At 47.1% G+C, this 25,504-nt stretch overlaps 1 protein-coding gene across 2 annotated transcripts in view; it reads right to left on the reverse strand.

Annotated features, from left to right (window-relative positions):
• Positions 1-25,504, reverse strand: part of PRKDC (protein kinase, DNA-activated, catalytic subunit) — a 2,139,921-nt gene that overhangs the window by 283,301 nt on the left and 1,831,116 nt on the right. For both annotated transcript variants that reach the window (XM_069220133.1, XM_069220131.1), the window contains one exon: positions 64-268. In XM_069220133.1, coding sequence (XP_069076234.1) covers positions 64-268 — 205 coding nt within the window. The remainder of the gene's footprint in view (positions 1-63; positions 269-25,504) is intronic.

The following is a 25,504-nucleotide window of genomic DNA, read 5'->3' on the forward strand; positions in this document are numbered from 1 at the left end:
ATAAACCTAAGTACTCAAACTATTAAGCTATGTATTCTCAACACTGCCATAGAGGTCACAAACCAGGTATTTCCAGCTCATTCTTCAAAAATTCAGGTTTGAATTCACTCATCCAAGGAGAACATTCTTTCAAGTTTCCTGGTTCTTTCTGACATTCTTTCATCTTTGATAACAAGGAATCAGCGACTGTAGTGAAGGATTTAAGTTCCATATTCAAAAGTTTTGAGCCGTCTTTTCCAAAGAGTTTATCCATTTCCTTGCCATAGGCCTGAAATTGACAAAGTGATTTTGAATAAGTGAGTCAGATTAACTTAAAGACTCGAAACATTCTTGATCAATTATTCCTAAAAGAACAAGTTACTTACCTTCATTAACCATCTTGACGGTTGATACTCTTATCTAACCATAGATTTTTACCTTTTGAATAATAGCCAGGCGGCAGGCCAGATCCAGTGACTTTTGGAGTGTTTCTCCTGCACACCGCTATGTGGCATTGTGTGGCTCTGCACCAACACAGTCCCACTCCAGAAGCCACAAACAGAACCACATAGAAATGCCACCCATACACTAATGTCAGTTTTTTTTCCCAGGCTATCCCTGCCTTTGAGCGCAGAGCCCATCTGTAAATTGGTATGCTCACTTTGCAGATCTCTAGATTAGTACCTTTTTAGATGAAAAAAGTCTAATTCACAGAAGTGGAAGGTAGAAGGAGGTAAGGAATTTGTGCTTAGATAAGAGAATCCACCAGAAAGAGTGTCACGGAAGACAAGTAACTTGTTCTTCTGATGCATACTTCTAACTGCAGATTCCTCATATTGTGACTAAATACTATAGGGGTCATTATGAACACGGAGAGAAACCCCCCGTGTTCATGCTGGCGGTCTTTTCATAGTCTGCCAGCCCCCTTGAGATCCTGCCAGGCGTATAATGTACATTCTGCTGGGCCAGGACTCTGCCGGCGGCTCCACATGGAGCCGCCATCAATGCCGCTGCACGGCGGGTGCAGCAGAACCCATCACGTAGATCACTGCCAGTAAATCGGGCAGTGACCTGCATGACAGGGTGCTGCACGGGGGCCCCGGAGCACCCCTTCCGCCAGCCTTACTGTGGCGGGGGAACGCGCCAGGAAAAGGCTGGGGGAACAAGGGTTCATTATCCAGAGGGCAGCGCTGCCCTGTCGGATAATGATATCCGCCATCGTCAGGCTACCTGGCGGCGGTAGCCTGGAGGTGGCGGAGGGCTGCCTGTGGCGGCCCTCCCTTGTACATTATATGGCAGTTCAGACCATCATGCCGGTGGCGGTATTTTCCGCAGCGGCCGCAGTGGTCTGAACCACCATGTTCATAATGAGGCCCTATATCATTACTTCACTACCAAGAAGGTGAGTCGGAGAATTGGATCAGACCAAAAGGGCCTGCAGGAATGAGCAGCAAAATGTACCTTTCAACAGACCTCACTACTGATGGAACTAATACTTTATGAGCGTGTGTACTGAAGCCCCCGTGCTGCTTGATGGAAATCTAAGACAGGCACTCAGCATGCTCAGGTAGTGGTAGCAGCTTTGGCCCTGGTAGAAGGAGCCTGTAGGCCTTCTGGGGGATGCTTTTTCACCAGTGAGTAGCACATCTTTTTGCAGGGAACAATCCATCCCAGGAGATGTTTCATTTTTTTGCACTGCTTTACCCTTCCTTTACTCTGGAGAACCCTGCGAGGAGCTGATTCTCTTCTCAATGTTCCAAGGCACGATTGATATAGAAACTCAAAACTATTTTACAGTCCAACCGATTGAGTTCCTCCCAAGAGGGATGAGAAGGAGCAAAGAAATTTGGAAGGGTGATGGCCTGACAACGAACAGGAGTATTCACTTTCAGTAGAAAGAAAGCTTGGGTCTTTCAAACAAACTTATCAGGGAAGAAGGTGATGTGGAACAAGTTACTTACCTTCGGTAATGCCTTATCTCGTTACAGACTATATCTAACTTTAGACTTATTACCTTAGAATTATCCCCCAGCATATGACTGGATGCAGAATTGTTTCGTAAGCAGTACCACTGTGCGCCGCTAGGAGACATTGTTCGTCTCTGCGTGGCTTCACCAGCACAGGAAATCATGTGCGTGGAGCCTATATGGGCGCCACCCTAGTGTGCTACTGTCAGTTTCTTTTTGCGACTTTCCATGCCAGGAGCGAAGCACTATGGAGAACACTGACCACTGGTTTGGAGAACTAGGCCCCTGTAAGGGGAACAACCTTGTCACTAGAAATCTGTTTGCAGAGCGAGGAGGATGGGTGAGTAGGTAGAGTCTCTACCAGCTAAGGCGTTACCAAAGCTAAGTAACTTGTTCATCTGACAGAGACTTCTATCTGCAGATTCCTTACCTTAAACTATATATCAAGCAATACCTCCCCATAGATGGGTCTGTAAAACAATTTCACAATAAGTCTTGCAGGACCGATCGGGAAAAGTGCCCATCCCTATGGACCTGTCTCTCCAGGCAGAAGTGCTTGGTAAACATGTGCAGAGATACCCAAGCTGCTGCCTGGCAGATGTCCAGGATCTGAACTCCATGTGCTAATGTAGTGGTCACAGCCTTGTCTCTGAATGAATTAGTATTCAAACCCTCAAAGGGTTGATTTCTGGCCACTGTAGCAGTTTTAGATGCAGAGTATGATCCACTGGGAGATGGTCCATTTCTGAATCACCTTCCCTGTTTTTGCTCCATCATACCCCAATAAGGGTTATTCGTCAATGTACTTTCAAGATAGAACCACAACACTCTTTTTGGGTCCAGCAAGTGGAGTTGCTCCTTTTCTTTACAGAGATAAGGCAGGACATAAAGGTTAGGCAGGGTGATGCCCTGGCCAATAGATCTAATCAAGATTCTCCCCATTGCTGAAAAAGAAGTTGCACCACCTCCGAATGGAGACACCATTTGTGATCCGCATTTTTGGCTGAGTTTGTCGGCTCTGGCGTTCTGAGAGACTGCCAGGTGTTGAACCACCAGGGATATTGTGGTGTTCTCTATGTTTATTTATTGTATTTATCTCAGCATGGTTTTCCTTTATATGTATAGTGTTTCTCTTAGTTATGTATTTATCTTAGTTGGTTTCTCCCACTGCTCCCCCTGCTCTCCTTAATGTTCTTAGACTCTCTGGAATATGGAATGTGAGAGAGTCAGGAAAGCAGAGAGGGTGATGAAGGAAGGATCTGTACTTGGTGGTGGATGAAGTTTCTTTTATGCATCTAACTGGAAATAAACCTACATCAAATCAATCTACTTTTGTCAACTTGAATCCCTTCTTGGATGACAACTTCACTACATTTTTGGCGACGAAGGTGGGATTTCTGAAAACTGAAACTGTTACCTGGAAACTTCAACACCTTTATTTATTCGGTTTCGAGCGTTAAAGAAAAAAAAAAGTACTGTCATTTTTTTTTCTTTCATTTTCTCTGGCTCATATATTTTTTCCAACCATTTTTGAGCCACATAGCTTTTTGTTCGTGATCGTGTTTATTTATAAACAAGCGCGTTTGCCAACTGTCTGGAGACGCGCGCTCTGCTGCTTTGACAGTGTTGCCACAGCAACGTGAACGTGTGCTTTTTGCTCCCAGCCGCGCTCAAAGGAACGCACGCTGTGTGTCCACCCGGCCGCACTCAACAGAATTGGAAACACGCGCTCTGCTGCTTTTCGTTTTCGTTTTCTGCCGCGCTCAAAGGAACACATGCTGTCTGTTTACCGGGCCTCATTCAAGGGAATTACGCTCAAAAAGGAGAATATGAAAATGTATTGTTGACACGCACATTTGTATATTTTTTTTTTCTTCTTAATGCGATCTATTATACAAAGAGTATAGTTTTAACCTGTCTGTTAAAATTTATATTTTACAATGGTTATTTTCTTGGAAACAATGTTGGTCTGTTCTACTTTGGTCATTGTTACGATTTAATGTTTCGAGGATATTTTATGTAATTTAGGTGGCACTTCTTTATTTTTTTTTTGTGTTATATCATTATTTTGTAATGCAGAACATTACACCTCCACCATTTTTTCTTGTTCTTCCTGGAGAACCTCCTATACCGTGGCAAAAATGGAAAAAGGTTTTTCTGACTTACATGCGCGTCTGTGGCAGCAACCTTTCCTCTGAAAGAAAGACTTCTGTTCTACAACATTGTCTTGGTGCAGAGGGTCAGGAAATATTGGAAACTTTACCTGCAATAACAACATCTGATGGTGCGGAAGGTGACAACTCTCTGAATGAATTTGATTCCACTATTCTTAGACTGGACAATCACTTTCTTCCTAAAGTTTCAATTATTTTACAACGTTACTATTTTGGGAAACGTAAGCAGATGGATGAGGAATCAATTGAAGTTTTCGTCACAGCTCTACGCAAACTAGCCTCATCATGTAACTTCGGAGAAAATTTAGAAGAGCGTATTAGAGATCAATTTATGCTTGAGTGTAAATGTGACAAAATAAGGGAAGCATTATGGGTCAAAAATGATCCATCACTAGATGAAGTGTTATTCATTGCTAAGCAAGTTGAACACTCGATGTCCTGTATTGAAAATTTGAGGAAATCCAAGGGCGTTTCTATGGAAGTTCAAGCTCTAGATACAAAAATTAATAACAAGTTTCAAGCAAACATTAGAGCAAAACTTATGTGTTTTAGGTGTGGTTCTACAGCTCACTTAGCTAATAGTAAAGACTGTCCTGCTATTCAAGTTACTTGTAACAAATGTTCCAAGAAGGGACATTTTGCTAAGTATTGCAAATCATCTTATAAGTCTAAAGTTAAAGTGCAGGAAATTGATTGCAATGACGATCGAGATTTTGTTCTTCAGATTATTTATGATGTTAATTGTGTAGCAAATGATATTTGTCAGTACCCTTCGGATTTTGTGGATGTCAATGGAACATCTATTTCTATGATGATGGATTCAGGCGCAAAACTTTCCTTAGTATCAGTTTCGGATTTCAATAAGCATTTTATGGGAAAGGTTTCTCTACTGGATCCTGATATCATCCCTTACAGTTATGGCGGAAAACCTATTGAGCTCAAGGGTTACTTTGAAGCTACCATAACCTTTAAAGGAAACACAATTACAGGGAAAATATATGTTCCAATTATTGGTGACACAATTCTGAGTTGGCCACATCAGAAAATGCTTGGAATTATATTAAATCCCAATTCTATTCCTCAGGTGTTAGTTCAAAATGTTTGCAGTATCAAAGACGACATCATTGGTGAATTCTCTGATGTATTTACATCTAAAGTGGGGTGCATTACAGGATACAAACATCGCATTTGTCTTAAGGAAGGTGTCAGGCCTGTAGCGTGTAAAGTAAGGAAAATTCCTTTCACCCTGCAAGATAAGGTTAAGTCTGAATTGCAAAGGTTACAATCTGAAGGCATCATTGAAGAAGTTGAGGCTGCACAATGGGTTGCCCCCATTGTTGTTGCGGTGAAGAAATCGGGGGATATTAGACTTTGTGTGGACCTTAGACAGCTCAATAAAGCTGTGATTGAGGACAGATTTCCATTACCTAACATCAATGAAATGGTCTGTCTTTTAGGAGAGGCTAAATATTTCACAACATTAGATTTGAGTTCAGCCTATCATCAAGTTCAATTGTGTGAAGAATCTAAATTGCTGACATCATTCATCACTCCCTTTGGTGTGTTCAAGTTTAATAGGATGCCATTTGGGTTGTGCTCTGCTGCTTCTGTATTCCAAAGACTAATGTATCATATTCTTGGGAAAATTGATGGTGTTAGATTTTTTCAAGATGATGTTCTTGTTTTTTCTAATACTCTTGAGCAACATCATTCCAAAGTTAGGGAAGTCCTGAAAATTTTTCGTAGTAAGGGAATCACACTCAAAGGAGAAAAATGTAAGTTTGCATGTTCAGATATCACGTATTTGGGGCATGTGATTTCTTCTCAAGGTGTTAAACCTAAAGAGGATTTAGTTAAGACTGTTGTTAATTTTGCGGATCCTGTTAAAAGAGAAGATGTGCAAGTCTTTTTAGGCATGGCGGAATTTTATTCCAAATTTATTTCCAATTTTGCCAGTAGGTCTTGCTGCATTAGAGAATTGCTTAAGAAAGGTGTTGATTTTGTATGGTCTGATACCTGCAAGAAAGAATTTGAGGATTTAAAGAATGCGCTATCCTCTGCTCAATCTCTCAACAGTTTTCGCCCAGGGTTTCCCTGTTGGATTATAACTGACGCTTCGGATAAGGGTTTAGGAAGTGTTCTCAAGCAAAAGTATGATGGTAAGGATGTTACGATTGCATTTGCTTCCAGGTCATTAAGGGGTGCGGAGTCAAGGTATTCCACCATTGAAAAAGAAGCACTAGCTATATACTGTACTGGGCTATAAAGAAATTTAAACAGTTTTTGTGGGGATCTAGTTTTGTTGTGCAATCTGATCATAAACCTCTGCAAGAAATTTTTGATAAGAAGGGGCTAGACTGTATCTCTTCACGTATTTGCAAGTGGATTGTTGGTCTACAAGACTTTCAGTTTTCTGTCAAATATGTCCCGGGATGCGAGAATCGCACAGCCGACTGTTTATCAAGGCTAAGATCTTTTGGTTGGGACCAAGATACAGATTGTAGCACATGGTGGGTGGATGAGAATGTGAAAGTATGTATCTTGACTGATGGTTGTATCACGGAAGATGAGTGGTTAACGGAGTTTAGTAATGATACCAGTTTAAAACGGGTAAAGGATTTGATTGAATCTAATCGTGTTCCTGCTGACTGTGATGAAGAGAATGTGTATAAAAAAATTTGGAATGAGCTTTCAGTTGAGAATGGTTTGGTTTTTAGGAGTGGAAGATTAGTACCTCCATCTGGTTTACGAGAAAGGTTGTTACATCTAGCTCATTTGGGTCATCATGGTATTTGCAAGACAAAAGAAAGGTTAAGAGAATTTTATTGGTGGCCGAGAATGGATTTAGCGATAGAAAGAGTTGTTCGCGATTGTGTGGAATGCAAATATGCTGATAAAACTCTCAAATGTAGGTCACGTCCATTAGAAATCAGGAAAATTCCTAATGAAGTGTGGGAGGATGTTGCAATGGATATTATGGGTCCTGTTGTGTGCGGTTCAGTTTCCAAGTACATTGTTGTTATAATGGACATGTTGTCTCGTTGGCCGGAAATTTTGATTACCTCAGACATAACTTCTCAGTCAATTACTAATTTTCTTTCAGGAGTATTTTCTAGAGAAGGATATCCCAAATGCATTATTACTGATAATGGTGTTCAATTCACCTCTAAGCACATGTACGAGTTTTTAGCATCTAGAGGTATATTACATAAGAAAAGTGCCCTATATCATCCTGAAACTAATGGTATGGTTGAGCGCTTTAACAGGACGCTGAAGGAAACTATTCAAGTGGCAAGATTAACAGGGCGTAGTTGGATAGAAGCTGTTAAATCTAAAGTTGAGAGTTATAGATATACGCCGCATTCCAGTACTGGCCAATCTCCATTTGTATTGTTCAAAAAAAGAGTGCCTAATACAAGCATAAATCCTTCATGGGTGAATGAATATGTTGGTAAAGAGTTGGACCACAAGAAAATTAAGGAACTAGCTGTAACCAATGACAAGATTTTACAGGAAAAAAGGAAATTGACATATGATCTTCGTAAAGCAGTCAAACCTCTTGTTGTTGCAGTCGGTGATTCTGTTAAAATCAAGTTACCAAAAAGAAATTGTGCAACTTTTTCTCATTACAGTAAAATCTTTAAAGTTACCAAGGTGTTCAAAGGTGCTATAAAAGTGGATGATGGGCGTATTTGGAATTTGAATAGAGTTGTGAAGGTGTAATTATATATGTTTTCTTTTATAATTTAGGGGGAAGATAGTGTGGTGTTCTCTATGTTTATTTATTGTATTTATCTCAGCATGGTTTTCCTTTATATGTATAGTGTTTCTCTTAGTTATGTATTTATCTTAGTTGGTTTCTCCCACTGCTCCCCCTGCTCTCCTTAATGTTCTTAGACTCTCTGGAATATGGAATGTGAGAGAGTCAGGAAAGCAGAGAGGGTGGTGAAGGAAGGATCTGTACTTGGTGGTGGATGAAGTTTCTTTTATGCATCTAACTGGAAATAAACCTACATCAAATCAATCTACTTTTGTCAACTTGAATCCCTTCTTGGATGACAACTTCACTACAGATGTTTCATCATGTTCTAGCCATGTTCAGAGATGCAGGACCTCTTGATAAAGGGTCCACATACCCACCTCATCCTGTTTGTTCAAATACCACATGGCAGTGGATTTGGCCTGAACAACCTGCACCAGCATTTCTTTTGATGGAGGGTAGGAAGGCTTTCAATGTCAGCCAGTTTGCCCAGAGTTCCACTAGGTTGAAGTGGAGTCCAAATTCCGAAAGGTACAAGTGGCTTTTGATCTCCACCTCTCCTAGATGGCCGCCCATCCCAGGAGTGACACATCTGTCACTACTTTCCGATCTGGTTGGGGAAGGAAGAGAGGTCTGCCACATACCCTATCACAGTTTGTTCACCACCACTGCAGATCTTTTGCAGTACCCTCTGAGAACTGGACAACGTCAGAGATTCCCCTGATGCTGTGCCTGTCGGAAGTAGGATCCTTCTGACATGTTTGCCTCCACTTTTTGCCTGGTGTCAGTGTGTTTCGACTAAAGTACACTAGGATCCTGCTATCCAGGAGCACTGTGTCGGTGCTCTCTCCCCTAAATTTGTTTGGTAAGTACTTCTTACACCCCACAATTGGTGTGATGGTGTCCCACTCTAAGTCCCTAGCATATGGTAGTGGGGTACCAAGGGCATTGGTACACCAGGGGTTCCCCATGGGTTGCAGCTTGTACTATGCCACCCATGGGGGCCCATGCAAACTGTGTCTACAGGCCTGCCATTGCACCCTGTGAGAAATGATGCATGCACCTACGACCCCAGATATAAGGTGTACCTTATATCGCGGTCACTGCACTTCTGACCCTATAAGTCACCTCTAAGATAGGCCTTTCAGTCCAAGGGCAGAGTCCATGGTTCCGAGTGAGAGGGTACCCCTGCATGAGAAAAGGCACACCTACAAACTCCAAACTCAATTTTCTGGGCTTTGTAGGTGGGGGAAAGCCATTTTAGGTTATGTAGTGGACACTGGCCATCACAAGATATCTAACTACATAATGGTTTCTCCAAACCTAGGCATGTGTGGTACCAAACATGTTGGAATCATGCAAATACACCGGTTCCAGTACCATGTACTTTGGGGGTTCCTTAGAGGATCCCCCATGTCTGCCTGTGCAGCCTTGCAGGGTCTGCCTGCAAGTCAGTGATGCAGCCGACCCCAGAAACTGTTCCACCCTCCTGCTGCTGAGCTTAACATAGGCAGGGGAAGGCAGAACAAAGGATTTTCCTTAGAGGAGTGGTGGTACCCCCCTCCTTTACAAATAGGTGTCTCTGGGCTAGGGTGGTGGTGCTCGTGAGGGCCACCAGATGGCTTTGAAGGGCACATTTGGTGCCCTTCTTGCAATACTGGTTTCTTCTACTGAAGGAGCCCACAGGCTCCCGCTCTGGTGTGAAGAACACACAGGACAGGGGAGTGACCAACCCCTTGTCCAGATCCTCCCCTAGGGAGGTGCCCAGAGCTCTGCCAGGTGGTCATTTGATTCTGCCATCTTGGAAACAAGATGAGCAGAGGCCCTTTGGAGCATCTAGCTGGTCAAACCAGGAGAGCAGTAGCCCTAACTCCTCTGATAGGCAGTCACCGCAGTAGTATTCCAACCCCTTTCCTGGGTTCCTTAAGGGCTCCGCTGAGGTTGGGACCCAAATATTTGTCTACTATACTCATTTGCAAGATACAGAAACAGGATTCATCAGCAAGACTGCGTCTGCGACCTGGACACTGGATCCTGCTGCTGGACTTCGCCAGGAACCATTCCTGTGCATTGCAATGACTCTGCAACTTCCATGGCGTGCACCCTCCAGAGTCGCAAGGACTCTGCCTGCACTAAGGACATTCAGAAGCAATCTCCCTTGGAGTGAAGGAGTCACTCCCCTGCAACCACAGGAACCTAGACATCTACGACCTGCTTGTGGATCCTGCTGTCCCACGGACTCCTGAAGGATCTGCACTGCAGGTGGTGGTTCTGTGTCTCTCCAGAGGTCTGACCCATCTTCTTTGCAACTGGGAAGACTGTGATCCCTTGTTGGAGCCTACTGGATGGAACCCCTGTGTACGGTGTCTGCTGTCGTCACCAAAGCTTGTTGACGTTTCAGCACAAAGAACTTGTAGCTCATAGAAGCGCCATCCTCTAGCATCACACAACTCCAAGACCTATGTACTCTATACAACCCCTGAAACGTGAGCATCCATCTTCGTTGTGCTGCTGAGGCCTCCTCACGACTCCCTGTGAATGCTGCCAGAGTCCTTCTGGGGTCTCCAACGATTCCTACTGGCTCTCCTCTCTGCTGAGGGCTGGTCTTGACTCACCTGCAAAGGCTGAGTGTCTCGGACCCTGCTGGTCCCCATCACTGCAACTCTTGTTGCAACAGTTCTCTTTCATTTACCAAGGCTTGTTGGTGGTTCTGCTGACCACTGACCTCTCTGTAATCAACAACTGGCGTGGGAGAACTCGTGGACGACTTCTGGGATCACTCTGCATTGCGTGGACGCAGCAGTTGCATCTTCACGACGATTGTCACCACAGAACTTCTGCACACGGGCTCCTGGGGAATACCTGCTACTTACTTCTGGTGTTTTAGTACTTCCCCAGTCCTTAGGGTGCTTGTGTAGCAGTCTTGATTAACTATACCTTCACTTACCTATTTTTTTAGTATATGGTTTGGTCCTCCATAGGGGCCTTTGTTTATATGATGTACCTACCTGTTTTAGATAATATCATTTTGTGTGCTTTATATTACCAGTTAGGAGCTATACCAAAGTTAGGGGGGGGGTTGTGTGTGTGTGAGAGAGAAAGTCCCCCCTTTTTTGGCATGGTTACCCCCATTTTCTGCCTGTTGTCAGTGTGTTTGACTGTGTTCACTGGGATCCTGCTAATCAGGACCCCAGTGATTATGCTCTCTCCCTTCAATCTTGGTTACTGGAACCACTTACACCCCACATTTGGCATGCTAGTGTCCCCATGTAAGTCCCTAGTATATGGTACCTAGGTACCCAGGGCACTGGGGTGCCAGGGGATCCCATGGGCTACAGCATGTGTTATGCCACCCATGGGGAGCCCATGCAAAGCGTATGTGCAGGCCTGCCATTGCAGCCTGTGTGAAAGGGTGCATGCACTCTTTTCACTACAGGTCACTGCACCAGGTCACTGTGAGTTACCACTATGGCAGGCACTCCTAGTCCAGAGGACAGGGTGTAAGTACCTGTGTGTGAGGGCACCCCTGCACTAGCAGAGGTGCCCCCATGAACTCCAGTTCTATTTTCCTGGACTTCGTGCGGGGATGCCATTTTATGCGTGTACAGTACATAGGTCACTACCTATGTACAGTTACATAATGGTAACTCGGAATCTAGGCATGTTTGGTATCAAACGTGTCGGAATCATACCCCAATACTGTTGCCAGTATTGGAAGCATGATTCCATGCACTCCGGGGGCTCCTTAGAGGACCCCAGCATTGCTCCTACCAGCCTTCTGGGGTTTTCCGGGTAGCCCAGCTGCGGCCACCCCTCAGATAGGTTTCTGCCCTCCTGCCGCTTGAACAGCTCAAGCCCAGGAAGGCAGAACAAAGGATTTCCTTTGGAAGAGGGGGGTAACACCCTCTCCCTTTGGAAATAGGTGCTACATGGCTTGGGAGGGGTAGCCTCCTGAAGCCACTGGTATGGTTTGAAGGGCACATTTGGTGCCCTCCGTGCATAAACCAGTCTGCATCAGTTCAGGGACCCCTGGTCCATATTCTGGTGTGAAACTGGACAACGGAAAGGGGAGTGACCACTCCCCTGTCCATCACCACCACCCCAGGTGTGGTGCCCAGAGCTCCTCCAGAAGTGTCCCTGGGTTCTGCCATCTTGAATCCAAGTTTGGCAGGGACTTCTAGGAGCATCTGAGTGGCCAGGTCAGGCAGGTGACGTCAGAGTCCATTCTGATAGGTGGTCACCTCACTAGGTGGCCAACCCCCCTTTCAGGGCTATTGAGGGTCTCTCTCTTGGATGGGTCCTCAGATTCGGCTTGCAAGATTCCAGTAGGATGCCTCTGCAACCTCTACTTCAACTTCTAGCCACTGGAACTGTGACTGGACCCTCCAAGATCCGACAATCTGCATCCACGATGAAGACTCTGCTTGCAACATTGTTTCCATGGCTCCTACCAGCTTCTGCAACATTTCCCTGCCTGTGCATCCTCTGAGGGTGGCAAGTTTACAGTCTGCACGAGAAGGAAGAAGGACTTTCTCTTAGAGTGAAGGAGTCACTCCCCTGCATCTGCAGGCACCAACAGCAACGACGACTGGCTGAGTGTATCTCCTCTCACCCTGAGCTGCATGGATCCTGCATCACTGGGGTGTGGTCTGGAGTACTCCTCTTGGTCCTCTCTGCCAGCTGTCCAACTTTGGTGGAGGTAAGCCCATGCCTTCCCATGCAGGACAGTACCCCCGTGCACCACGTCTCTTGAAGCTACTAAGGCTTGTTGGCATCTTCTCCAAGGGATCCCCAGGCTCCGTGTAGCCCCTGCCCCCAGGACTCTTCCCAGCGACACACAGCCCTCTGCATGCTTCTCCTGCAGCGTGGGACCCTTCTTCAGTTGTGGTGCATGGGCTCCTCTGCGACTCCTGGTTCCTTTTCCAGCATGTCTTCTGTGGGGGCTGCCTTGTCTTCTGCGGACTCTCTGCCTTTGCTGAGGGTCCCCCTAGGTCTCCCCCCATGGGTTGAGTCCTCCTGGGCCTTGCTGGTCCCTGGCAGCTCCACTTTTGCTTCACCGCAACTTCTGCCTTTGCCAAGGCTTGTTGGTGGCTTTTCCACGCCACTGACCAACTGCAATCATCCATGTGGCATGGGACCTCGACTGCATCCTCCAGGAACTCTTCACCGACTCCAGGGCTGACCAACTCCTGGAACCACAGCTGGGTGGGTAGAAGCTCCTGCCCCAACTGGACTCTTCTGTGACTTCTGGACTTGGTCCCCTTCTTCCACAAGTCTGCCTCTTCAGGTCTGCCTCTTCAGGTTTCTTGCAGTCTTATCTGGGTGTTGCACTATCTCCTTTTTATTCTTTCTGTGTGGTTTGGTGAAGATCCAGTAACTTATTCCTTTCTTACTAGTCGGTGGGGGGGGGGCACTGTGGTACATACCTTTTGGGTTTTCTGGTTCCCTTAGCTCCCCTCTACACATTCCACTTACCTAGGTGGGGGTCCTGCATTCACATTCCACTTTTTAAATATATGATTTGGGCTTCCCCCCCTACGGTCACTATTATTTATTTGCTACATCTGATTGGCTATTTTCTTTCCACCAAGATGGAGGAAAATGAAACTAAGCGTCCACCTCACAGGCAACACCTTAAAGTGGTTGTGCCCTCATCCATCCCAGTAGACTGCCTACTTGGAAATGACCTGGAGCATTCCTATGGGCTGACGTACATCTAAAGAACCATGTAGCAATGCTAGGGATCCCAGAATAGGCATGCGATAAGACTAGGGCACAAAGCAAACTTAAGAGAAAAAGGAGTGCTGGATCCTGAAATAGTGGATCAGCCTTCCAAAGGAAAAGGCAAGAAGACTGTGGAACCAGCTTCACAACAGATCCCAGAGCAAGATCCCTCTTCTCAGGAAGCGGAGTCACCCTTCTTGGAGGGAACTGAGCCTGAAGAGCTTGGGCCTTACCACCCAGAGCTCTTAGGCCCAGGCGGACCCTACAGGGAAGATCTGTGCCAGAGTCAGAGGGCCTGTCCCACTCTTGAAGGCCTGTGGCAGCAAGCTGCACAGGAAGAGCTAGGAAATGTCAGTGGTACCCACAGGGTTTATAGGGAAGATGGGCGCCTGTACGCTGAGGCCAGAGACCTCAAGCCTGATGCAACCAGGAGGGTGGTAATGCCTCATAAGGTTCCAGGTCGAGCTCCTGGTTTCGGGTTTCTGCATCTGAGATGTTTACTTTACTAAAGTTGGGACCTTTTCAATAATTTGGAATCCCCATTTTGGATTAGGCCAACTAAAGTCAGGATTTTTAAAACTTTTACTAAAGTTGTAGGGACCTAAGCAGGGCCCTAACAATTAGTTAAAAAATTTGCAAAAAAAATATCTAGCCAATTGAAAATCAAAAATAACTAACTATAGGCAATTCAGAGAGCTATCCGTGTGCTCACAAAATTGACAGAGTGGTATCAGTAAATGCAAAGTTTTAATCCCACCGCTGATCCACCTAATGCGGGAGGGAGGCTGGCCCTCTATGTAGTGTGCAAAGCTAGGTACACTGTGCAGGGGGCCCAGGCAACCAGACATTGGTGTACATGGGTAAAAACCAGATCACCTAATGCTCTAATTTTTAGGTAGCTTGGCTGAGCAGTTAGGCCAATCTTGGAGAAGAACTAAGCATTTGTTGTACTCACAGAATCAATCTTGCAACTCACGCACTCAAAGGAATAGACCAATTTATTTAAAAAAAACACTTCAGATTTTTATATGAATTGTAAGACGAAGGTCATCAAAATTGGTTAAGTACTTTTAGGGAAATTCATTTTTGAAAGTTAATAAAAAATAGTCTTTTTGCGCATAATTACGAATTATAGGAATCAATGGTGGATCACCTTTAAAGAAACTATACAGTTGGTTTACTAAGTTCTTTTGCAGGTTGGTTGAGGTCATCTGTGGGCACACTCTGCCAGCTGCAGAAGTTCAGGCGTCTCCCGGTTCTGGCGGGGGCACTGAGAAAAGGTCTCTGGAGCTGGTGCAGGGTCACTGTGGGGAACCCACTTTGAAAAGCACTGCACAGGTAAGGATAAAGGTGAATCATGGGGGTCCCCTTCGAGTGTCGAGGTCACAAAGGGTGGAGGACCCTTAGAACACAGCTGGATCCTCGGTGCATGTCACAGGGCGGCAAGATGCAGTGCGAGTTGGTGAGCCAGGAGCTGTGTGCAAGGATGCCCTCAGAAGCACGAGGTAGACTGGTTCAAGAGTTGTTTAAAGGACAACGGGGGCACTCTGGTGGGAGGTGCAGGTTGCTTCTGAAGTCCCTTGAGTGGGGCTTCCTCTTGGTCCTCTTGCAGCCCCAGGCGGGCTGTTTTCATTGGTGTCCAACGTTGGCTGACCAATACCCAGGGTAGTGGCACAGTTTAGCCACTGGAACGTGCAGTGCCATCAATCTTAGCACACTGGCAGGGTTTGTCCTCGGGGTCGTCGGGGGGTAGTTTGGTCTAGCTGTCGTTTCCGGTTCTGCCGTTAGCAGCTGGTCAGTGAAGTGACCCTCACTGGCTTTTTGGTTTCTTGTGGTTTTAAAGTGGCACTTCCACTCTGGAGGGAGTTCTCTGGCAATCTGTGATGCCGGGAGGTCCTCTGGGGTTTTTGTAGAGTTGTCCAGAAGCTCCTCAGCGGCGAATGTTGGGTCCTGGGTGCAGCAGGCAGGGTTTGGCGCCTTTTCTTTGTTGCAGCAGGTCCACAGTTCTTGTGCCTTGGATCTGTCTGCCTTTGGAATCTTATTTTTTAAACTAGGGATTCCATTTAATACTGCATTTAGTTGGAGTTTTGAGGAAACCTGGTATTGGCCAATGGGTCATCTGCCTTAGGCTAGCTAGCCCCACAAGGTGACCACTTCCTGTGGGCAGGGGTCACTTCCCTACACCTGATTGGCTATATTGCTCACAACCAAGATGGCGAAAAATTAAATGGAGGGTCCACCTCGCAGGCAACACCTTAGGGGTGGTGCATGCCAGGTGGGGCCACTCCCCCTACCCTTTGTTTGAATTTCCTGCCTTTGCTCCCACCAAAAGTGGGGGCTTGCAAAGGAGGGGGCCATCTGCTGCTACCAGCAGGCCTGGAGGTCAAGTTTCAAAAGCAGTAAGCACTTTCAAACTCAGAGCCAGGGCAGTGCACATACCTGAGGGAGGGGGTGTTGGCATCTCCACACAGGAAGGCCTTTGTTCTGCAACCCAGAGAGAAGGATCTCTCACCCCAAGATTGCAGATCGGTTGTCTGGCGCCGGCAGGCTGGTTAGAACCAGTCAGCAAACATGCCAGGGTAGTTAGCTTTTGTAGGGTGCACCTTTAGGGTGACACCTGAGTACATTTTATAATAAATCAAACACTGGAACCAGTTTGGATTTATCACTCTGAGTTGTTTGATACCAAACAACCCAAGGTTCAAAGTGGCCATCGTGTAGGTTTAGGTTTACCTGCCCCACTATGTGTGGGTGCAGAGGTGCTGGTTGGGATGGTAGCCTTGAGTGCTACTCTGGTAAGTGTAAAGGGACCTCAAACAAAGGGGGTCTTAAAGGGGAGCTTGGGGACAAGCCTGGCTAAAACCAAAGGGGGCTCAGGACGTGAGGACCCCTAGCCCAAAGGGGCGCAGTCAGGAGTCGTGAACCCGGGATGTGAGGCTCAGTGCAGAGCTACTTGGTGGCTGGCCACTTGCTTGGAAGGCTCTCACTGTTGTTGGCCGATCCGCAATGAAAGGAAAAACAAAGCAGCAGGGCCACTCTAGTCATGGATCTCCTCAGTCCTGAAGCCCCTCGATGTGCAGGTACATTTTCAAGTGGTGTCTGGGTTGGATGAAGAACAAGCCTTGGCTGGGGCAAGTGTCCTTGTTCTCAGGGTATTGGTGCAGGTGTGCTCTTGAAGAGTCTACCACTACGAAATCCAGCAGAGAGATGGGGATGACCTGCTAGATCCACAAAAACCTCTTCCTGAAGTGTTGCTCCCTCGGTGGGCCGGATGGTCAACAACAAAGTGCACCAGCAGATGCGGTCGGTGCTTGCAGATGCAGGGGGGTGGCTCCTCCACCCCAAGGGAGATGTTAGATAGTTGTCTAAGTGCTGGGCAGACCTCCAAGTTTTGGGAAGGATGTACAGCTGCAGGATGATTCGGGTCATTGCAACTGTTGAAGAGCAAGCAGCAAGGGAGGGTTTAGCATTAGTTTCTGTGAAGGTCCTCGGTTCTCACGGTATTGGCTCTTCTTTGTCCTTCTTCAGTACCCAGGTAGTTAAATATGCTTGTCTGGTGCCATGCGGCCCCTAAATACTCAATTTAGGAAGTATTAAGGGAGCATATGGTAGTAGTAGCCATAGGGGGGCTACACCCCCATATGACCCTTTAGGAAGTGGGCATAACGCTGACCCAGAAATCTCTATTTTCACCAGAAACAAGATAGTGAAACCCTTCCTTGAATGTACACTTCAGGTGGCCCACATTAAGGATGTGTGCCTACCCTGTAAATGTAACACACCTTCTGAATATTTAATTTCCTGTCTGCTCTGGTGGCAAATAGGCCTCAAGTATGGAGGTGGTGTTCCCCAGGTCTGAGAGGAAGCCATGGTAGCATATCAAAGGCAGCAGAGGCTTTGAAGCCTTTGGCACTGATATGCTAAATTCACTAGCCGTCGTGCTGGAGGAACTGTGATCACCTTCTGCCAGGCAAGCATTGGTCTTGGCCTCTGAGAGCAAAGGCTCTCACCTGCAGGGGGTCAGAAGCTCATCTGTGGTGGCAGGCTGGACTATACCAATCAGCCAGACAACTAAGTCACTAGTAGGAATAAAGGGGGCACCTCTAAGGTGCCCTCTGGATGCAGTTCATAATAAATCTGAAACTGGCATCAGTGCAGATTTATTGAGACTAGGTATTTGATACCAAATACTAGATTTTTCAGTGAAGCCATCATGTAGCTGGGTAACTCGTAATGACCAGTACATGTTCTCAAAATGGCTTCCTGAACACTTGTAATGTCTAGCAATGGGACTACACATCACAGGGTACATCTGTTCATGCAGACATGCCCTCAAATGTAATTTATTGCACCCTGCCTTAGGGCTCTAAGGCCTCCTGTAGGGGTCACTTACATATAGTACATGCAGTGGGCATTGTACACAGGGTGTGTGCAATGTCGTGTTTTCGGAATGGCTTGCACCATTTCATAAATCCTTCAATGGCAGTTAGCATGCAGTATGCATCCCTTCGGGTGGCATAAAACATACTGCAGCCCTAAAGGACCCTTTTAGTACTGATGCCCTGGAAACCATTTACCAGGGACTTAAAAGGATGCTAAAGTCCTTAGCAACTGGGTTACAAATGAGCATTTGTCTTGTTTTTAGGGAAAGAGCACTGACACTGGGGCCAGGTGATCAGGGACCCAGTGCACTACAAATCAACACCATCAGTACCAGTGAACAAAAAGTGGGGGTGACAATTATCCTGGAGAAGCCAGCAGGAGCTCTGGCAGAATTTTCATTTTTTTGTCAAAGGACAGGGTGCCCTAGAATGGGTCGGACTCGAGAGGGACCCGAGACTTGAAAAGTGTTGCGATTCTGGAGCATCCGGTGCATACTCACTGGCCCTTGAAAATCCAGGGAAGACCGTGTAAATTTCGTGCTTTGCCATATTCAAATCCGCAGCAGGTCTCCAAGGTGAACAGCTTCTAGCATGTTCTACAATGTAAGTCACGGAAGCCAGAGCTCTACCCACAAGATACAGGTTCTAATGGCTGGGTCAGGTGGGCTGGAGTGCTAAGCAGGGCTGTGGCTAGACGGGGCGTCACTCTCCAGGGAGACGGTGACTCTGGAAGCAGGATGGTCCCTTCCTGTGGATTGATCCAGCTGCAGTGCTTGCCACTCCCCGAGCCTCTCCTCGAGGGGCATGGCAGATATTCAGACTTAGAAATGATGCAGACAAGGGGAATCCTATTGTTTAATTAAAACAAAGCATTGTAAAGGCTAAAGGCGGGTGTCGACAATGTATTTTCCGCCCAGTGCTCCGGAATGTCAAAGTGATTAAATTAAATGAAGAGCAGGTAAAGTACAAGAGTAACTATGACTCTCTTAACCTCTTCTTAGTCGTAGTGGCCTTTACCTCCAAGTGGTCCCGGTGGTAACTATCTCTATACCACTACACTCTTTGAAGCGAAACTTATGGAGATAGATCAAACAAGGTTCAACAATAGCCATGAGCGTGGCAGTGAGAAATGGCAAATCTAATGATCCCAATTGCAGATGGAGTCATTCGTGGATATTGAAAACCCTGCTAATATGGCAAAAGGAGATTCAGTCTTTTCCACAAATCATTAATCTCCTTAACGATTCTGTCAACTCTACACCCTTGGTCGAACAACACAATGAATAACAACAAATCAAATCACTCTGTATCACCCTGCTCACCCTCAGTACTAAAAGACAGTGAGGAGATATTAGACCTCAGTGAAAACATTGAATTTGTAGCCTCATCACCCAAGACTGACCTAATTGCATTAAAATTTGAAAAACTGCCAGATGTTTGAGGTCAATGATAAACCAGATGACAAGCAAAGTAATTTCACCAAAAAGGTCACATACTGGAAACACCCCAATGACAAATACAACTGTGATTTGTGTGGCGACGTAATGGGAAACATAAAATGTTCTACCTAAAAACATGTTGCTTGAAGTATGACATGGAAGACTAATTCTACAACATTGTATGCCACTATGCAAAATACAAAGGTAGAATAAAGAAAAGAGAGCTACAATTCCTTTGTAGTTTTTGTGACCTCAGATTCAGAACTAAAAAAACAAGTTACTTATCTTCGGTAATGCCTTATCTGGTAGAAATATATTCTAGTTGCAGATAACTTAACTTAGAATTTTCCCAGGCGTCAGTTTGGATCCGGAGATTTTTCTCGAGCAGTACCAGTGAGAGCTGTCAGGTGGCATCGGTCAGCTCAATGTCCGTCGTACGCACTGGATAGGACGTCACTGGACCTATATAGGCACCACCCAGGCACGCTGACGCCCGTCCTTTTCACGCCAGGAGCGCAGAGCCATGAACACTGACCACTGCTTCATCAGAATGAGGGCCCTGAAAGAGAAGTCTTTGTCCCTAGAAATCAGGTCACAGAGCCGGGAGGATAGGTGGGTTGTTAAGGAATCTGCAACTAGAATATGTCTCTACCAGGTAAGGCATTACTAAAGTTAAGTAATTTGTTTATCTGATAGAGATTTCAAGTTGCAGATTCCTTACCTTAGAACAGATACCCAAGCAACACCATCCCTGGAGGAGGGTCTGCGAACCAAGATCGTACTAGGAAGTCCTGCAGGTCCGAACAGGCAAAGTACCTGTCCCTTTGGACGGGACTGTCCAAGCAGTAGTGTTTGGTGAACATGTGCAAGGATGCCCACATTGCTGCCTGACATATCAAGGACTGGAACCCCACATGCTAACGCAGTAGTTGCAGCTGTCTCTATGGTAGAGTGAGGGCGCAAACCCTCAGGGGGTTGATTTTTAGCCAATTTGTAGTACATTTTAATGCAGAGAATGACCTATCTAGAGATGGTTCTTGTAGGAATATGCCACTGTTGGCATGGTTACCCTCTAAATTATTGCCTTTTGCTGACGCTAGTTATGATTGAAAGTTTGCTGGGACCCTGCTAACCAGGCTCCAGCACCAGTGTTCTTTCCCTAAACTGTACCTTTGTCTCCATAATTTTCACAGCCATGGCACACAGATAAGTCCCTTGTAAATGGTACCCCTGGTACCAAGAGCCCTGTGGCCAGGGAAGGACATTAAGGGTTGCAGCACATATTATGCCACCCTGGGGACCCCTCACTCAGCACATGCACACTGCCTCACAACTTGTCTGTGCTGGTGGGGATAAAAAGACTAAGTCGACACGACACTCCTCTCAAGGGTGCCATGCCCACAACCCACTGTCTCTGGCATAGGTAAGTCACCCCTCTTAGCAGGCCTTACAGCCCTAAGGCAGGGTGCACTATACCACAGGTGAGGGCATAGCTGCATGTGCACTATGCCCCTACAGTGTCTAAGCCAATTCTTAGACATTGTAAGTGCAGGGTAGCCATAAAGAGTATATGGTCTGGGAGTTTGTGAAACATGAACTCCACAGTTCCTTAATGGCTACACTGAATACTGGGAAGTTTGGTATCAAACGTCTCAGCACAATAAATCCACACTGATGCCAGTGTGTGATTTATTCAGAAATGCACACAGGGGGCATCTTGGAGATGCCAGCCCAACTGCTAGTGCTAGACTGACCAGTTTCTGCCAGCCTGCCACGTCCAGACAGGTTTCTGGCCACATGGGGTGAGTGCCTTTGTGCACTCTGTGACCAGGAACAAAGCCTGTCCTGGGTGGAGGTGCCTCACACTTCCCCCTGCAGGAACTCTAACACCTTGCGGTGAGCCTCAAAGGCTCAAGCTTGGTGTTACAGCACCCCAGGGCACTCCAGTTAGTGGAGAAGCCCACCCCTCGGACACAACCCCCACTTTTGGCGGCAAGTCTGTAGGAGATAATGAGAAAAAAACAGAAGGAGTCACCCTCCAGCCAGGACAGCCCCTAAGGTGTCCTGAGCTGAGGTGACCCCTTCCTTAGAAAATCCTCCATCTTGCTTTGATGAATTTCCCCCAATAGGATTAGGGATGTGCCCCCCGTCCCCAAAGGGAGGAGGAACAAGGAGGGTGTAGCCACCCTCAGGGATAGTAGCCATTGGCTACTGCACTCCAGCCCTAAACACATCCCTACATTTAGTATTAACGGGCGACCCTGAACCCAGGAAAAGAGATTTCCTGACACCCTAACCAAGAAGGACTGCTGACCTGAAAGCCCGCAGAGAAGATGGAGAAGACAACTGACTTGGCCCTAGACCTACAGGTCTGTCTCCAGACTCAAAGAACCTGCAACAGCGACGCATCCAGCGGGACCAGCGACCTCTGACAACTCAGAGGACTGCCCTGCAACCCAAAGGACCGAGAAACTCCCGTGGACAGCGGTCCTGTCCAAACAACAAAGAAGAAACCACCTTTAAAGGGACTTCAGCCTCACTCCTGAAGCGTGAGTACCCAACACTGCAGTGAGGACCCCCAGGCGACTCCCATGACGTGGACACCCTAAGAGGACCTCCCTGCACCCCCACGGCGACGCCTGAAGAGAGAATCCAGAGGACCCCCTGACCGCGACTGCCCGGTAACAAAGAACCTGACGCCTGGAAGAAGCACTGCACCCGCAGACCCCAGACCCGAGAGAAACCAACTACCGGTGCAGGAGTGACCAGCAGACGGTCCTCATCATTGCCCAGTCGGTGGCTGGCCCGAGAAGCCCCCCTTGTGCCCTGCCTGCATTGCCAGAGTGACTCCCATTGATTTCCATTCAAAACCCGACACCTACATTGCACACTGCACCCGGCCGCACCAGTGCCGCTGAGGGTGTATTTTGTGTGCCTGTTTGGGACCCCTCCACCAGTGCTCTACAAAACCCCCCTGGTCTGCTCCCCGAGGACACGGGTACTTACCTGCTAGCAGACTGGAACCGGAGCACCCCTAGTCTCCATAGGTGCTTATGTTATTTGGGCTGATAGAGGTAGCTATAGCAGAGCAGCTTAGGCTGAACTTGGAGACATGCAAAGCTCCTACTATACCACTTATATCATATAGCACGATATCATAAGAAAACACAATATACAGAGTTACTAAAAATAAAGGTACTTTATTTTAGTGACAATATGCCAAAAGTATCTCAGAGGATATACTCCCTTAGGAGGTAAGTAATATACACAAAATATATACACACAAACCACAATCATGTAAGTAACAGTTAGAAAAGTAATGTAGAACACAACAGAATGCAATAGGGAGAAATAGGCCTAGGGGCAACACAAACCATATACTCCAAAAGTGGAATGCAAACCACGAATGGACCCCAGGCCTAGTGTAATGTGTAGAGGGTCGCTGGGAGTGTAAGAAAACACTCAGGGTGTCCAAGATACCCCACCCCAAGACCCTGAAAAGTAGGAGTAAAATTACCCTACTACCCCAGAAAGACAGTAAAGTCGAGATAGGGGATTCTGCAAGGACAACAACTGACTGCAAAACCCTGAAGACGGATTCCTGGACCTGAGGACCTGTAAAGGAAGGGGACGAAGTCCAAGAGTCACGCAAGTGTCCAGGAGGGGCAGGAGCCCACTAAAGCCCGGATGAAGGTGCAAAAGGGCTGCCTCCGGGTGGAAGAAGCCGAAGATTCTGCAACAATGGAAGGTTCCAGGAACGTTTCCTTTGGTCAGAAGATGTCCCACGGCGTGCTGGAGGATGCAGAGTTGTTTCCACGCAGAAAGACCGCAAACAAGCCTTGCTAGCTGCAAGAGTCGCTATTGAGGATTTTGGGTGCTGCTAGGGCCCAGGAAAGACCAGGAGGTCGCCCCTTGGAGGAGGAGACAGAGGGGGCGCTCAGCAATACAGGAGCCCACACTTAAGCAGGCAGCACCCGCAGAAGCACCTGAACAGGCACTTAGAAGATCTGAGGACAACGGTTGACTCAGAGTCACAAAGGAGGGTCCCACGATGTCGGGGTCCAACTCAGCGAGTTGGGCAATGCAGGACGGAGTGCTGGGGACCGGGGCTAGGCTGTGCACGAAGGAAATCTTGCAAAAGTTCACAGAAGCCCTAGCAGCTGCAGTTCACGCAGTATTACTGTCTGGTGTGGTGAGGCAAGGACTTACCGCCACCAAATGTGGACAGAAGAGCCACTGGACTGTCGAAGACACTTGGAACCAGCTCCTGTTTTCCAGGGACCACGCTCGTCAGGATGAGAGGGGACCCAGAGGACTGGTGATGCAGATGTTTGGTGCCTGCGTTGGCAGGGGAAAGATTCTGTCGCCCACAGGAGATTTCTTATTGGCTTCCAGTGCAGGGTGAAGGCAGACAGCCCTCAGAGCATGCACCACCAGGAAACAGTTGAGAAAGCCGGCAGGATGAGGCACTACAATGTTGCTGATAGTTTTCTTGCTACTTTGTTGCAGTTATACAGGCGTCCTGGAGCAGTCAGCAGTCGATCCTTGGCAGAAATCAAAGAGGGAAGTGCAGAGGAACTCTGGCGAGCTCTTGCATTCGTTATCTGGTGAGATACCCACAGGAGAGACCGTAAATAGCCCACAGAGGAGGATTGGCTACAGAGAAAGGTAAGCACCTATCAGGAGGAGTATATGACATCACCTGCTGGCACTGGTCACTCAGAGCTGTCCATTGTGCCCTCACACCTCTGCATCCAAGATGGCAGAGGTCTGGGACACACTGGAGGAGCTCTGGGCACCTCCCCTGGGAGGTGCTGGTCAGGGGAGTGGTCACTCCCCTTTCCTTTGTCCAGTTTCGCGCCAGAGCAGGCCTGGGGGATCCCTGAACCGGTCTAGACTGGCTTATGCAGAGAGGGCACCATCTGTGCCCTTCAAAGCATTTCCAGAGGCCAGGAGAGGCTACTCCTCCCAGGCCCTCACACCTATTTCCAAAGGGAGAGGGTGTAACACCCTCTCTCAGAGGAAATCCTTGGTTCTGCCTTCCTGGGACCAGGCTGCCCAGGACCCAGAGGGGCAGAAACCTGTCTGAGGGGTTGGCAGCAGCAGTAGCTGCAGAGGAGACCCCGGAAAGTTAGTTTGGCAGTACCCGGGCTCTATGCTGGAGACCCAGGGATGCATGGAATTGTCCCCCCAATACCAGTATGGTATTGGGGGACAAGTCCATGATCCTAGACATGTTACATGGCCATGCTCGGAGTTACCATTGTGTCCTACATATAGGTATTGACCTATATGTAGTGCACATGTCTAATGGTGTCCCCGCACTCACAAAGTCCGGGGAATTTGCCCTGAACAATGTGGGGGCATCTTGGCTAGTGCCAGGGTGCCCACACACTAAGTACTTTTGCAGCTTAACCTTCACTAAGTGAGGGTTAGACATATAGGTGACTTATAAGTTACTTAAGTGCAGTGAAAAATGACTGTGAAATAACGTGGATGTTATTTCACTCAGGCTGCAGTGGTAGTCCTGTGTAAGAACTGTCTGAGCTCCCTATGGGTGGCAAAAGAAATGCTGCAGCCCATAGGTATCTCCTGTAACCCCAATACCCTGGGTACCTAGGTACCATATACTAGGGTATAAGGGTGTTCCAGTGTACCAATTAGAATTGGTAAAATTAGTCACTAGCCTGCAGTGACAATTTTAAAAGCAGAGAGAGCATAAACACTGAGGTTCTGGTTAGCAGAGCATCAGTGATAGTTAGGCCCCACACAGGGAACACATTTAGACCACAAACTTATGAGCACTGGGGTCCTGGCTAGCAGGATCCCAGTGACACATATCACACACACTGACAACATAGGGTTTTCACTATGTGCACTGGGCCCTGGCTAGCAGGATCCCAGTGAGACAGTAAAAACACCCTGACATATACTCACAAACAGGGCCAAAAGTAGGGGTAACAAGGCTAGAAAGAACCTATCTTCCTACAGGGTGGCTTAGATGACAATGCCTGCAGCTCATTTACCCTGTGGACAGATGTAATGGTCACAAGGAAGGCTGTTTTTAATGTTAGAAGCC

This window comes from Pleurodeles waltl, chromosome 2_2 (assembly GCF_031143425.1).
Source record: "Pleurodeles waltl isolate 20211129_DDA chromosome 2_2, aPleWal1.hap1.20221129, whole genome shotgun sequence".
Lineage (NCBI taxonomy): Eukaryota > Metazoa > Chordata > Amphibia > Caudata > Salamandridae > Pleurodeles > Pleurodeles waltl.